Source organism: Mesitornis unicolor, unplaced genomic scaffold (genome assembly GCF_000695765.1).
Source record: "Mesitornis unicolor isolate BGI_N332 unplaced genomic scaffold, ASM69576v1 scaffold7656, whole genome shotgun sequence".
Lineage (NCBI taxonomy): Eukaryota > Metazoa > Chordata > Aves > Mesitornithiformes > Mesitornithidae > Mesitornis > Mesitornis unicolor.
The window spans coordinates 32,275-48,351 of NW_010188814.1; the positions used below are offsets into that span (position 1 = coordinate 32,275).

The window sequence follows — 16,077 nt, forward strand, 5'->3', positions numbered from 1 at the left end:
TGAAGCCATTTGTGGAATGGAAATTCACACAGATTCATGCACAGAAGATGACTCTTGGCTTAGTGATGATGTATGAAGCAATCTCACTTAACATCCTTGAAGGCAGCGGGAATTTTGTGTGAGGAACTGCACCACAAATCTTAAAGCAGAAAAAATTCTTGACTTAGTGATGTGCTGCGTATTCCCTGGACGAGCATATAGAAAAGACTCATTTTGTGATGAGTGACACAACCGAGCACCCTGTAAACTTTCACTGGTAGAAAATGTGCTCGCTGCTTGGCTCACCCACGTTTTGCACCTGGCCAGATGTGCTGATTGGGAGCGTGGCTTTTCACTTCAGCACTTTCAGCGGGCTAACTGCTCACTGTGGGTACATTATATATGTTACTATACTTGTCACTTTTCTCCAGCTGCCAGTCTAACTGCTGCTGGATGCCTGTGATTTCAGACAAGTCAAATCTAGCCAAGACATTATAATAATAATACAAGGACGTCTTATAGCAGCATCACTTACTCCTCTTTGCATAGGGTAGCATACAGCAACTTTATGTGGATGTAATTGCAACGAGAGTGAGGGAGTTGCTCCCCTCAGAGCAAATGACTGCGGCCCAGCTGTTGTGTGTAGATAAGATGTAGTTTAAGAGAAAATGGCAGTTAATTTTCTCTCTTGTAATAACAGTTTTGAAAGCTTCATACGTCATCGAATACATCATCTAAAGTAACACCGCTCAGAAATCTGCTTAGCAGTAAATTTTAAATTTCTAATTATTGCCAGTGGCTCTGTTTGCTAAGGATTTGTGCCTGATTCGTGCCTGATTCCTATAATTATTTCACAACCTGCTAAGAATGCTTTATGCTAATAGTTGTAGCCATAAACCTGCCGAGAACTGCTTTGTTAAGACATGAACTTGAATGTGAGTAGAGAGCACTGAAGCACAGAGCCCTGGCCTAGGCTGAGCTGTTACAACCCTATCAGTTTGGTCATGCAGATGAAAGAAGGTCTAATTTCAGCAAATCACCCACCCTGTGCCTCAGTTTCCCCAGTAGAGATAATCCAGTCCAGGCATTGCATGCAGTACTTTGGGAAGTTAAGGCAAAGTGGTTTTGTGCAGGAAGTCTAAGTGTTATAACAGTGTTTTATGTGATGACCATGACCAGCTGCTGCAGTTTGGTCTTGCAGGAGAATTCTCGCTTCTTTGGTATATGATCCATGAACTGTAATGCACAGACCCTAGTTTCTCCTGGGTAAATGTCAAACCTGTATATCTGCCAAGATCAAGGCCAGTAAATGGTGTCTGAAGTAGCTATTAATCTTTAGAATTAGTTACTCTGAGTCCAGATTGCAAGTATCTGAAACGCACCACAAAAATGAAATGAAATTAGGGAGATTTATCGTGTACAGTTGTTGTTTCACACTGGTTTGGGTTGCAGCAAGAGCACAGACAAGTGAAATACCAGCAGAAAGGCATAAATTAAGTAGGAATACTCTAAGAAAAAAACCTGGTTTATTCTGTGCAACCAGCTGTGTCATTTGTCACCTTACAACACAGGAGTCGGGAGCTCCTGGTTGTGCCTGAAAGGTGCTTTATCAAGGTGCAGATATTAATATTGCAACAAACAGGGGAGGTTTGTTTTTTAAAGGAATTGGAGGCATCCTGTTGCATCAGACAAAGTGCTCTGAGCAGTAAAAAATAAAGGCACGAGTTGAGGTCTTAAAGTAATGATATATTTCTCTCTGGATGTACTGAAGATGTCTGAGTGTGCCTTTCACTAACTCCAGCACTACTGCTGATTTCAGATGACATTTGGATGAGGTTTGGGTGGAGATGGCAGTGACCTGTATGTGCTGAGCTCTGCTTTCACCAGGAGACCCCTCAATCCTTTGGGAGTCCCTTTGCCTGGCCAAAGGCTGCCCTGTGGACAGGAGTTGTCCTCAGTTGTCCTTATTAAGTGCAGAAAAGAAGACAGCCTAAGGGAAATGACGTGTTTAAAGGCAACTAGGATAAATACTGTATGGGTGACTACAGCTCTGGGAGAGATGGTGCAAAGGCAGATGGACAGGGATCCAGAGCCATGCTTTCTGCTGAGACGGTCTTCTCGGGAGCCTGCTGGAGAGTGATGAAGCCTCTGAGCCATAAAATTGATGCCATGAAATGCCTGATGCTTAAGCATGGATCAAAGCCACAGCTTTCAGATATAAGGAAGAATTGGAAGATTTTTTTATTTTTCCACAGATATAAAATTTTTTACAGCAGATATAAAATGAATGTGGTGCGTCCAGCAAGCCTCCGCTCTGCTCTGCCTAGGCTATAGAGCAAGGCTTAGTGCTCATATCTCAGTTAGCTTTGTGGTTCCATTTCTTTCTTCCTTCCAGGTGAAGGCTGGACAAGCTACTGGAGGAGAAATTCATGAAGGACTATAAAATAAACAGCTCCACATTTGGCTCAGGAAGCCCTGAACAGCATTACTGAAGGCTGTGAAAGTATAGGCATGCATACATACACCTATGTATGTATCTGTGCTCCTGTATCACAGAATCACAGAATCACAGACCGTTAGGGATTGGAAGGGACCTCCAAAGCTCACCCAGTCCAATCCCCTGCCGGAGCAGGAACACCCAGATGAGGTTGCACAGGAAGGCGTCCAGGCGGGTTTTGAATGTCTGCAGAGAAGGAGACTCCACAACCTCTCTGGGCAGCCTGGGCCAGGGCTCTGTCACCCTCACTGAGAAGAAGTTTCTTCTCAAATTTAAGTGGAACCTCCTGTGTTCCAGCTTGTGCCCATTACCTCTTGTCCTATCATTGTTTGTCACCGAGAAGAGCCTGGCTCCATCCTCGTGACACTCACCCTTTAAATATTTATAAACATGACATGTATATGTTACATGTATATGTAACAGGGGCCCTGCTCTCGTATGTTTTTTTCAGCACCTGCCTCTGTCGCAGGCAGGATGCTGGGATGCTTTCAGCCTGATTTCATAAGTCCATTCTTCTCCTTCAGGCATTTGGGTGCCTCCACATCCACGTACGTGTGTAACACCCCACGTCGTCTCTGCGTCTCTCCCATTGTCAAGCAGTGCCTGACTCACGTCCCCTTCCTTGCTTTCCGTTTGCTCATGTCATTTCTAAACCACTTTCCTTCCCTATTCCCCACCCATGCTTATGGATTTATTTTTCCTTAATGGCCACATCTTCCCCTTCTTTGAAATCATTTGCAGAAAGCTAATGTCAACTTGGTTTAATTAAAGCCCCTGCACGTTTATCACGTCTTTAAATCATTTCCTTCAAGCAAACTTCATCTGAAGTTATCACTTTGTCAAAACACGCAGCTCGGGGCACAGTGGGAAGCACACAAAGGGAGGGCTGAGTAAGTTGGGAAGTTTGGGTGAGCTGTTTGCTAGAAGCTGCCGAGCCCACCCCTCCAAGACCTTTATTTCCCCCTGCGGCAGCTGTCATCTGATCCCACGCTTTGGCTTTGAATGGGGCTCTCAGAGGATGCCAGATGTTGGGAACAAAGGTCTAAAAATAATCTTTCCAAGTAATCTTCCCGTCTATCACTCAAGGAGAGCATGTGCTTTGTGTGAACGTGTGAGCCGAGAACCTGATCTAACTTGGAGTAAAGAAGTTCAACAGCAGCTCCTGGCTTCTGCTTGTGGACTCCTGTTTTTTCTCCCCCCTTTCCCTTCCCAGAAGCTGCGCAGCGAAAAGCGGCTCTCAGCAGCGATCAGCCCTCACTCTCCCTCCCTCTCCGTCGCCCTCCCTCCTTGCCAGGACTCTGAATCGTCTGGATCCCGAAAGCCGCGCTCCTTATTTGATCTCTCCGTGGGAAAATGGATTCCAGGGCACTGTCAGAGATGCGTTTCTGGAAAAAGATCTTCACTGCAGCCTTGTGCGTCTTAGTTTTGCTGCCAGATTTGGGCTGTGCAAGGACTCTCTGGAAGCGTGCTCTGCATCTGAAGATGACTGAGAAATACGATGTGAGTAAACTGCAGTGGGGTGGTTTTGGGGGAGCTGGGTGTGCTCACCGTGAAAGGGCAGTTTTCTTTATGCGTGTGTAACGTTTTAGTGTAAGGAGTGTTTGTATCCGCAGGCTGTGTCTTTATAAAAGGGTTGCATTAGGTCTCCCGGGCTGTACTAAACTTTTGCCACCTAGCTGCTGCACTGGGAAACTTGTAAAGCTCGCTTGGGACGGTGAGAGGACATTGGTGCCACAGCCGTCTCTGCTTTTCCTAGAAACTACACAGGGCAGCGAGGGAAGCGTGAATGAGGAGAAGGGGAATGCAAAAACCTTGTGTCTGAGGGTAGATTTAATGAAAAGAAGATAACGTTATTGCTTGCTTAGAACAGGGAGGAGGGTTGCCCAGTTCCTCCAGTGCTTTCTGGGGTAACTTTGGGTAAGTGTCACTAACTCCTGGTGATAATGGTGGCATCACCTAGTGTTTTGTAAATCCCTGGAGCACAGAGACCTCCAGATCCACACTGTCACAGTAACGTCCTTATCCTCAAGGCATCACAAGTAAGAACAAACCAGGGAATGGCAGGAACTGCTGGAGCTGCAGAGGCTCCAGGGTCCCCTGTGTGCCCAGGAGCACTTGCTGTGCCTGCCCAGCGTGTCAGAGGGGATAAGGAGCCCTGTGGTTATTCACCAGTGGGGTACTGAGCACAACCACCATTCCCAAATCTGCAGTGGTTCTTAGAGCGGTACTGGGATTCAAACTGAAGCAGCAACAAGTTACTGCGAGTGGAGAAAAGGATGGTGCAGGGTCTTGTTCTGGTGTGTCTGGGACAAAAGATGGTTGGAGATGGCCATGGGGGAAATTTAAAAAAAATATAGGAGAATAATTTGATAGCTTGACTTTCAGGACCTGCTGTTTAGAAAGAAAATAAATTGGAATTTGAAATTTTGACTTACTACATTAAAGTCCTCTTAGAAGCCAGCACTGACCCAAGGCTTCTGCCCCTTGAATCACTTAGGTGGTTTTCTCATGCTCAGGTCTGATTGCATCTTCCAGCCATTACATGTGCATAAACAACTCCTTGGTGTCACAAAGGGTTTCCTCTCCCTGTTTTCTGCAGCCACATATAAAATCTTTTAACTTAAAATGGATGCTTTTTTGCCCATGACATCTAGAGCGACGTCTGGGGACAGCTACGTTTGGTTTGTGCGATTGCTGACTCACATCTTTTGCCTGTGCTGAATGAACTGAACTATGTTGCTCTTGTCTCCTTGAAATTTTGCAGAAAACTTTGTGCTAATATTTGAAAGGCACCCCAGTATTTTACAACAAGAAATTTTCTTCGTTGTAGCCTCCCTCGGGACAGGGTATCATCTGGTTTGCACTTTAATTGGAAAACGGTGACGTGAAGAGCTGTGTTTCGTACAAAATCACTCACTGGAAAATGTATTTATTAATGTGTTCTTCTGTCATACTTCAGTGTAAAGCTCAGATGCAATAGGAGCTATGGAGTAAATGACCCAGAGAGACAGGACAGGAGTAGAACAGGAATTTACATGTTGATCTTCAGATAATGTGCTCTGTAGAGACACAGAACCTGCTCCCCTCAGGACATATCCTCTTTTCTCAATGTACACTGTTTTTCCTGGCAGCCATGAATCCAGGTGCTGCTGATCTGGCAAGCTCAGCTAGAACTGCTCATATTGACAGAAACATCTTATCTAGGGAAAACACAAAATGCTTTTCTTTTTCCTTCTCCTCAAAGCCTTGTAAGGAGGAAGGCGTCCGCTCTCCATCCTCTGGTCCAACAAGAGTCTGTTTTGGCAGCCCTTCCTGTTTCTCAGAGAGATGCTTTCTTTTCTACCAAATGCTCTATGTTCCCTACAGTTCGGAAATCCAAGGCTGTGGGTGGAACTGCTGATTTGTGAGGCACTTGGGTAGAGGTAACAGATGGAGGTGCTCACAGCAACATGCAGCCTCACAGGAGATGGGCCATAGATGTCCCCGTGGGACCCCAGAAGGACATGGGCAAGGTCTGTAGGGGAAAGAGGTGGTGAGGAGTAGGGAGACCAAAACCTCTGAGTCCAGCGTAGGAGCAATGCATCCATCAAACTGCTGGCTGCAGGACACCGAGCAGGTGTTATGAGGAGCTGGCGGGAGGCCTGGCCGGGAGTTTTTTGCTAAGGACTCTGAGGAAGGGTGTTGGTTGGCAAAGAGAGGTCAAGTGGGAATGGAGATGGGAGAAAGAGGAGAGAGAATGCAGTGAGAAAGAAAATCAGGCAGTCACAGTGGGATGGAGGAGCTGGGCTTCCAGCTTTAACAAATCCAAGTGTTTTACAGCCCGAGGGACGCTTGTTGAGTTCAGTGATTTGCAGGTGGTATCCTGCAGCCTCCACGCTGTGGACTGTTCCCAAAGGGGAGAGGGAGGCAGTTACCTGGGAGTGGGCTTCAGTTCATTATCAGGACACCCAGTTGTCTGTTGGGAAAACCTGGGGCAATCTTGATTTTACTCCAGTGTCAACTGCATCAAACATTTTTGAAAAAAAAAACAACCCTGCCTTCTTTTAAAGATTTCCAGAAATGAATAATTCCTCAAAACTGCTGTAATGTTCTTCCAGCAATTTAGCTTCCCTCCAGCTAGCTGTCATAAATGATACTGAGATATCCTCTTCGTCCACCAGATTAGCACACCTCCCATGAGATTTCTGTCCCGTATATGCCTCAGAGTGACGTATGAGCAGAGCAGCCCTCAGCCTCCCCTTTGCATTGCATTCCCTGCTTTCCAGTCCTCTAATTGCTCTCGTGCATCTCCTCTGAGCTCACCCTAACGTCACAATGATCTTCCAGTACTGCAGACACCGAAACCAAAATCACTGATCCAGAATAAATAGCAGGAGAATGTTATTCCTATTGTTTTGGGTCTTGTCCTTCAGATTATTTAACCTTCTTTCAATCTGATCAACTTTGATCTGTGTTTTTCCAGGTCTTGGATGGAAATACTGGAGGACTCGAAATTCCTCCTGACTGTGTGTTGTTTCATAGCAAAGGTGGTTTATGGCCAGCGTTCAGAAATACCTGCCAGGGGCAGAACTGGTGACTGAAGGCTGGGAATAAACCTCCACACAGAATATGAATTAGCAGAGAATTGTGCTTTGTCACCAGCCCAGGGCCCAGTTTCAGGCACAAATAATAGAAGAGATCTGGGATGTTTTGGAGGCAGGCTGCGTCCCACGGTTATTATTGAAAATACAGGTTGAGAGCAAGGTATTGCATTCAGTTTTTTCCTCATCTTCTTCACTGACCTCCAGGTTCCTCAGCTGAACTCTGAACTTTTTCCCTTTCTTGGTTTCTGGATACCTCTAAGGCAGACATTGTTAGTAGAATGATTTAATGAGTCTCCATGGGAAACAGCAGTTTGCCTCCTGCACTGAAAAATATTCTTAAGGAAAGAAATCTCATCTGTTGTCACAATCTGTAAAAATAATAAATCCGAGCTATACTCAGAGCCAAACTGTGAATCCTGGGAAAGCCTTTAAAAATACCTTGTAACCCCTACCTGGAGACATCCTTAACCAGGCTATTTTGGGTATGAGAGAATCCTCTTTCCCACTGGGGTGGTTTATGCATCCATAAAACAGTGGCGGTGGTTATATTACATCAAATGCACAAAAAAGTTCCTTTTTTGAGCATGAGGTGTTGAAAGAAAGGGGTTCAGAGCAATAGGTGAACAGAGAAAATGGGCAGGGAGGTCATGAGGTGCAAAGAAATTTGACTAAAAATGTTATATTGTTCCCAAACGGAAAGCTCATTCATTGCGCCAGCAGTTCATTGCAGTTTTGGCTTCTTGGTTTCTCAATCATCTGTGAAGCAACTGCAGCAGTTGTTTGGTTTGGGTTTTTTTTTTCATGTATCCATTATTTGCCAGTGTTATTTTGGTCACGTTTCAGTCTGCAGCTGACGTTGCAGATAATAGAACAGTAAACTGTGACCTTCCAGGATGAAGGCTCCCTCAACAAGGATACCTGTTAAATGCTTGGAACTGCATAGATTTACTGCTGAATGCTCCCTTAATTTGCAAAATCATACTTGGTCCAAGCATTTGCTCTATTTAAAATCCAACAACAGCAAAAAAAAAAATTGAATTTGCAATATCTGCAATTCTAAAGTGCATTATCTCAAACCTGGAGTGTTTAGGCTTTTGAGGAATGGAATGATGTGATAGCTTTTGCCTTCTTTTACACTTTAACATTGAAAGCATCGTTAAAATTAGGAAACAGCGTTTTTCAAACCTATATTATTCTTCAGACAATCTCATGGAATAGTTTTTGAGCAATTTCTTGTTCACTGAGTGGAAACAACTAAGGAAAAAGCAAAAGAAAATTGATTCTTGATACTGGGAACAGGGCGGACTGATCCTGAGAGCAGGCTGTCATTTGTGGAAATATTAGGAAGTGTCTGTCTCTCACACATAGACACACATTATTTAACCAGTTACGGATATAACCAGGATATGGATTTTCCTTAACATACACTTTGTAAATTAAAACTTTTCATCATCCTGGCTTTTCTCTACACTCCTACACTGACCCAGTCGCTGTTCAACCAGGCAGCAGAGAAACTTCGCTGCTCTCTGTTTCCCCCTGGCTATGGCTCAAAGAACGGAGATCAGCTTTGGTGGAGAAACCACCACCTCCTCCATGCGATTCTTTGCTACGTACAATATGGAAGTAAAACATCTCACATCAGAACCACAATGTTCTTTTGGTGTTCCTTGGGACTGCCTTCATCTTCTACATTTCAAATTATCCCAAGAGAGGGAAGATGATATCGTTCTCACCGGTACAGATAAATGCCTGCTGCTCAGAGGCCGTGTGGGCCAGCAGTCGATCCCCAGGGCAGTGATCTCCTGGGGCCTCTCCTAGGATGTGTTTTTGGACGGTACATGTGGGGACATGCTGTTTTGCAAAGGCACACGCACTCCACAGAAACCATTGGGAGGTTTCAGCAATGAGGATGAAATTTCCTAGAGGCCTCCTCGGGGAGAGTTGCACCATGTTGTTTCTGGGAATAGTAAGCCCCGTTGTTCATCACTGATTTTGTAACACAGCAGTGATTGGGGCCAAGTATATATAGGGCATTTAAACTCAATAGCCTGCTAGTGAGTAATGGCAGTGCTCACTTCATACCTCTGGCTAGATGTTGATCTCTTTTAAAAGTACAAATCCAGAATCCATCTTTTCATTTGGTTAGAACTTATTAATGTGTGATAATAAATCTGAGAACTGAATTTTGCCATTTCTAAGTACTTTATGGTGCTCTGGGGAGCTGAGCTCAAGCCCAGGTATGAGTAGTTTATCTATAGGTGAGAAAGGAGTGGGCTTGGGCGATTCACCTCTCTGTTGGAGGGAGTTGGCTTCTTGCTAAAATGCCACCAACGTGAATAATATCTGAATGCTGCCTCTTATAAACGTTTCTGGTAAAATCCTGTGCCTCTTAATCCACTTTAAATCTCCCTTCTCCTTTTGGTGAGCAATGAGCAGCCGGGCTCCTTTCTGCTTTAGTCAAACACAGCTTCATTTTCTTTGGGATTAAACCGCCATCACCCACACAGATCTCACCCAGATCATCTCATGCTTTAGAAATAGTCTCTAATTTAGCAATCCAGGACGCCACAATGGATAAGCTTGAAAGATTCCCCTGTGAGTCCTGGTCCAGAAGAAGATGATAGATAGTAGATAGAAGTAGAAGGAGCCGATTGAGGAGGCAGCTGCTACCTGGGACATTAATTCCAGGTCCCATTTGGGAACATAACCTCAAAAGAATTCAGTGTCATAATTTCCACTGCTTTACCATCAAAGTGTTTTGGCGTGCTTGTCATGAGGATGCCTGGAGTCTTTCTCTTTTTTTCACAGACAAGTATAAAAGACTTTAAAGGATTATTATTTTTTTTTACCACCACATTGTCATTATAATAAATGTAATTATAAAATCAGTTCCACACAATAATTTGGTGGTTTGGTGTTTCCAAAGCAGTGTGCTAAGGTGATAACAGAACTCTTTTCAGTGTGCTGAAGACAGGGCTGGGGGAGCTGAACAATTCATTCTCTTCTCTAATGAATACCCAAAAACCACTTAGAAAAATCCCTCTTCTGTTTCAGCTGATGGGATGTTTGGTATTCACCTTATGCCAAACTTTTGTTTCCTTCTCTTTTCTTTGCAAGGATTATGAGTACCCTCTTCATTCTCACAGTTCCCACTACCAGAAGAACGACCGCTGTCCACCGCCGCCCCAGACTTTGCCTGACCGAGCCTGCGAGGTGCCCAGCTGCCGGTCGGATTCAGAGTGTGAAAGGCACAAGCGCTGCTGCTACAACGGCTGCATCTACGCCTGCCTGGAGTCTGTACAGCCACCGCCAGGTAGAGCGGGCCCAGTGACCAAACTGGTGGGGAGAAGCACGCAGAAATGATGGTTGTCCTCCCCATGCGCATTGGGTCTCAAATGGGAGGCGTGGTTTGAGTGTGAGTTGAGGGTAAATCTTCAGTTCCACACTTCTGGTATCTGGGATGATTGCTGGATCAAAAATTCATCTGAGACAAACTGCTGTTGCAAAATTTCCACCAGCGCAAATGGAAGGAATCACTTGCAGTCAGTTCTTTTCCTGGGATTAGATATTCAGGAAAAGAAGTCATCCTAATCCGAATTAGTGCTCACAAAAGTGAAGCAGCCTTCTCATCTGGTGCATGCCATGGGAATGGAGGATGGGAAGCAACAGTTCCTTTGACCTGTATGACACCAGGTTCTTGTGGCCACGGATAACATCCATGGCTCTCTTCTGTTGGGACAACAAAGGCATGGATATGAGTATCTTGCTGAAAACTCAAATCCATCCTTCAGGAGAAAGATTTAAGATTTAACAGCCTTGTCACAGGCTGTTAGAGGAAATCTGTCCCTTTTCCATGACCACGTGCTCTATGGCTACTCCACCTTGACTCTGTGGTTTCTTGTTTCTGTCTTTCACAGTTTTAGACTGGTTGGTTCAGCCCAAACCCCGCTGGCTGGGGGGAAATGGGTGGCTTTTGGATGGCCCAGAGGAAGTCTTACAAGGTACAGTACATTTCACTGTCTTCTCTGTGATAGCTGTAATTATACAAAGACACCAAGTACTGTGTTCATTGTACATAGGGCTTGCCAGGGATATTGGGATGCAGGGGCTGCTGGTATTTGTTTGGAGTTTCCATAGGAATATTACTGTGTGGTGCTGGGGGCTAGTTCCTGGTGCAGTAAATCAGTTGCTTTTTATGGATATGACTTATCCAGCAGAGCATTAGAAATACTGCAGGGACCTGGATTTGTATCCACTCTTGAAATAAGTAGAAAATAGATCTTTTTTTTTTTTAGAAAAAGGCTTTGTCAGCATGCACATATTTTCTGCCAGCTTCCTGATGGACTGTGGGCGGACTTGGGTTAGGAGATCTTTTAATCCAGAGTGGCCTCATTGCACAGATGCCTTGGGCTGGGGCTGTGGCTCTTGGGTCTGGAAGCTGCTTTGAACAAGAACCCTGGCAAACTGCTGCAGAGTTGTGTTAAGCTGGTGTGGAGCTGGGAGCATCCAGACTTGGGGACTGCTAATGAGATTTGGCTCCTCAGGTTCCTTTCACAGGGAAAAGTCTTTTATTTTTTTTATTCCCAATACCTCAAATTGAAACAAAGAGGGAGTGGGGAGGTGGGAAGAGGCTTTTCTTCTACGAAACATTCCCAGATGTATGTATGCCTGAAGGTCTTAACTTCTTCATGGAAAGGCTACTCCAGCTTTTGATCAACTTTAGTCAGACACAGGTAGTACTGATGAATTACCCTCTTTGGTTGTACACAGATGGTATCAGACTTGTCCAACCTTGACTCTCATCTATTATGGAAAATCCTAGTTCTTCAAGAGAAAATTCTGCCTCCAGCTCATTGGAGTCGCACTGCTAGAAATAAGATAAAATAGCTTCCTCCTTATCCATCCTTGTCACGCTTATGTTATTTGTTCTTATCTTAACACCTTCGTCTCAGCTTGAAGGAGTAATTAGTGAAGTAAGAACCATCAGTCATGACATGAGAGTTACAGCAGAGGTCCTTGAAATGAAAATCCTGGCAAATGAAAGAGTGGAGTGTCCCTGCATAGTCTGTACATTTAATGGACACAAACGCTGCCCGTGTGTCCTGCTCTACCTTCTGTGCTTGCTGGATAGCCTGGGTCAAGGTGGTTAAAGCCTCCATTCATGAGAGGGGCTGTTACTGCCTTACTCCACAGTGAGTCACCTCCGAGGCTCAGATTCATCAGTAAGTTAATGGGTGTGGAGCAAAGAACAAAGCAGCAAAACTGCCAGCTTCCTGGTCACGTTTCCCTCATTCCTCACCAAGCCCAAAACACGGGCTGGAACAGATCTGTGGCTGCTTGGGGGAGAATAGCCACGTTGAGGGACCACCTATGAGTGAGAGCATGGTGGGCAGTGGTGCTCTGTCTATACCACTCTCCAACCCTCACACAGACCCTGCACAACAGGCTGTGGGGAGGCTGTCATTACAGGTAATTGGGCTGACCTGCACTCCCTGTATCAGGCTAGACACGTCAAATTTATGTAAGGTGTGAACTGGATTGCCTGCTCTGCTGGGCTTCTTTGGAGGTGTTAGCTCCTTGGTACCCTTGCACGGGAAGTAGTCTAAGATCCTGCCTGGGAGGAGATACAGAAGAACGTGGCCATGTAGTCATATTTTGGTTACCTGTGGATGTTATAGCCGTAATTTATGACCTGCAGGCTTCTTTTGCAGCTGAGGCCTGCAGTACCACTGAGGATGGAGATGAACCCCTTCATTGCCCCACAGGTTATGAATGCCATATCATTGACCCAGGTAACATGGCTGAAGGAATCCCTAACAGGGGCCAGTGCATCAAGCTCCGTGGAAATCCAGGTCAGTTGACTGGAAATCTCCCTTCCTTTCTTGTTCTCTCATGCAAACACCGGGAAGGGATGATTTGAAGGAGATCTGGTGGTACATCTGCTCTCATGGGTTTTCTGGGCAGCCCAAGGCTCCATGGCAGTGTGTGACAGCTGACTGGGAGACAGTCCCCACTCCGCAGCAGTCTCTGTAGTAACTTGCATGTGCCATTATGACACAGCAGAAAAGCTAGAAACATTTATTTATTGATACATGCTTAACTAAGAAATATGAGTTTCAAATTCCAGTTTTGACTTCCGACTTTGATTTCTGCATCCAAAACATCATTCCCTTTATTCTGCTGACACATTTGCCCAGTAAAGGAACTTGTATAGGCCAAGCTGTTTTCCAGGAAAGCTCATAGCATGTCTAGGTATGTGTAACTCCATTGAATAGTGAGATATGTATGTTTGCACCGGGCTACAAATCATCTCAGTGTAAAGACATGAGACATCACTTTTGTCATTTGATCACTGTAAAAGCCAGGGGAAGCATCAAACCAGAGCTCTGAACTGCTTCCATAAAAGACTGAAGTTTTTTCCAGAGCTTTTTGATCATCTCTTTCACTATTTTATGACTTTTTCTTTAATAATATCTGCAGTAACTAATGTAATGTGTAGCTGTGTGGCTCTCAAACACAAGGCACTTCTAAGAGCTTAAATAATTATATAAATGCTAAACAGGAAAACCTGACTGGAACTCGAATGATGTAGAACACTGATAGATGGTCTGAAATTTTACCCAAATTTTCTTTTATTTGAGGAAGTCTGGGATTTCCTGACTCGTATCTATTGAAAAGAACATAACAGGCTAGTGGCTAGCAGTTAACCACTCTCAGGGAAGGTGAGATGTATCCACACAGTTCAGTAATCTAAACAGCTCTATAAGAGGTTTATAGCAGCCTATGCTACTTCAGCTATAGCGATCTTATGTTTTCCTCTTTTTAAGGTTATTATTTCCATATCTATAATTTCTCTGTGCTGTACACAGAAGGCTGGAGTTTAGCACAAAGGATAAAGGCTGACCGGATATGTTCTCGTTACGTATCTTCTTTTTCAGATGGACGCAACCTGAGGCATAAGTATTACAAGGAATATTTTGGTAAGCTGCTGGTATGAAGTGTTTGCTATTATTTAGCTTTATAGCTATTGCATTGCTTAAAAGGAATTTGCTGCTTATGAAATGAAGGTTTGTACGTAGCAAAAAGAGATTCTTCAGCCTCAAACCTCCATGCCTTGGTTAGACTTTATTTTAAGATCTGCAATGCCCTGGCTGTGAGCTCTCTTTTCTCATGGCTTCAAGGCTCCTGGTTTCTAGAGGTTTCTAGGATCTAGAGGGCAACAGTCAGATCAGATTGGGACTGATATTCAGATAGAACTAGACAACATCTTTGGTTTGATAAGATTTTATGAACAGCCATATTTGACCAGTTTAGCTGATAAAATTATGAAAGGATATCACAGCTCTCCAAGAGAGCTGCTGAATAATAAGACCAGTACAACTGTACTGCTTAGAGAATCTGGAGAAAACATTTGCCACACACTAACTTAAAATCTAACTTTGCTGTTATTTGTTTTACAGGGAGCAATTCCAACAATGTGGTCGGCTACGTGAAAAACCAGCAGAAGCATTTAGGCTAAAGGAAGGCGTGCCTGGGTAAGTGCCCTGTGAATAAAGGGAAAGCTGGGTGAAAATAGTTGGTGCTTAGTATGCAATTAGTTAAAGAAATTCTCATTTGAGGGTGAAATTACCTCTTATCAAAACACCGGTATAAGGACAGCACCTTAAAACTATGTACAGGTATAAAAGGTATCCTGAGAACCTGTGGCATTGGGGATTGAGCTTTGCAAACTGTTCATGGAGAAGTGGTTTTCAGGATGAAAAGTAAATGCTGCAAAACTTTGTGTGCCTTGAGACGTTAAACTTTCTGTTTAGGGGCTTCTTCTAATGCAGGTATAGCTGCTCCTGCAATACAAACGGAAAAGCTCTTTATTCTGGACTGATTGCAGTAAGAGTCAGTCTTGCAAATACTTAGGCACATGAGTGATTTTGGGGGATAACTTTATGTGAGTGAACAGTTGCTTTGAACAGTGTAGTGATACCTACACGTATCTGGCCAGAGTGACGCCAACTGAAAAAGCTTCAGTCCTTTTATCAGGCTTTGGATTTGGCAAGAGTGAAAACACTTCTTATACCAAAGGTTCTGTCCCAAGATGGTTTTCTCAACACTTTCAGCTTCGCTTTAAGCCTAACTTGAGCTTAACCAGCAGTTATGAAAACAAAGCCGTTCAGTGTGTGTTGTATGTACTGACGTCAGGCTGGCTGTTAAGATTACACAGCTACATAAGGACAAGTTCTGTGCAAACATCCCAGGATGGATAAATATTTTAATTCCTCTTTTTTGTTTGATTTTCATTCAGCTGGACCACTCTGTTAAGTAACTGTCAAGGAACGCTTTACCCAACAGTTTTCTGTTTTGGAAGAACTCTGGTCCCAAATCTCCGTGAACACGTCTCCAGCGTTACCCTGATCCCTGCCCATCCGTGATAAAAGGACTTTGCTATTCAAGGAACAGGACAACTTCAGATTTTAAGCCTATCAGGAGGGGGAGAAATGTGATCCCCTGAAAGAAACCACACTGTTTATCAGCTGCCCTTCTACCGGTGAAATGTAAATACCTCCGAGCGGATCCTATAAGCCACAGGGCCATTATCAGGCTGCTGGAACAAAACCTGCCCTTTATGTGCCTGTTATGTGACTGATTCCGATTTCATGACCATGAGCATAACTCAGCATTGTAAAACTGAAGTGACGTCAGAATTGTACGTAAATGTCATATCTGAGCTGCGTTAAAATTGGCAAGAATGTAGGACTGAAAGGGGCTCTCTGGATCCAATCCAGTGCCTGTCTGTCTCGAACAGCTGCTTTAAATCAGCCTTTTCACAAGCTTAATGTTTGAAGAAACCTGCAGGTTTCTTTTCCTATTTATACCTAGGGTTCACCAGGCTTGACACCCAGACTACAAGCCTAAACCTGAAATCTTAAGAATTTGAGGAACTCTGAGCTAGGAGCAAAACAGGTTTTAGAAATGTTTTGGTTTTTTTTAAAGCTACTTTCCTTTAGCTTCTCAGGCTGGTGA

General features: G+C 44.2%; 1 protein-coding gene across 1 annotated transcript; it reads left to right on the plus strand.

Moving 5' to 3' along the window:
• The first annotated feature begins 3,570 nt into the window (after positions 1 to 3,570).
• On the plus strand, positions 3,571 to 15,561 carry WFDC1 (WAP four-disulfide core domain 1). Its single transcript, XM_010185844.1, has 7 exons — positions 3,571 to 3,976; positions 10,177 to 10,372; positions 10,977 to 11,060; positions 12,771 to 12,911; positions 13,998 to 14,039; positions 14,520 to 14,594; positions 15,359 to 15,561. The coding sequence occupies exons 1-6, from the start codon at positions 3,830 to 3,832 to the stop codon at positions 14,576 to 14,578; spliced, it is 669 nt and encodes a 222-aa protein (XP_010184146.1). The 5' UTR covers positions 3,571 to 3,829; the 3' UTR covers positions 14,579 to 14,594; positions 15,359 to 15,561.
• Positions 15,562 to 16,077: the final 516 nt, after the last annotated feature.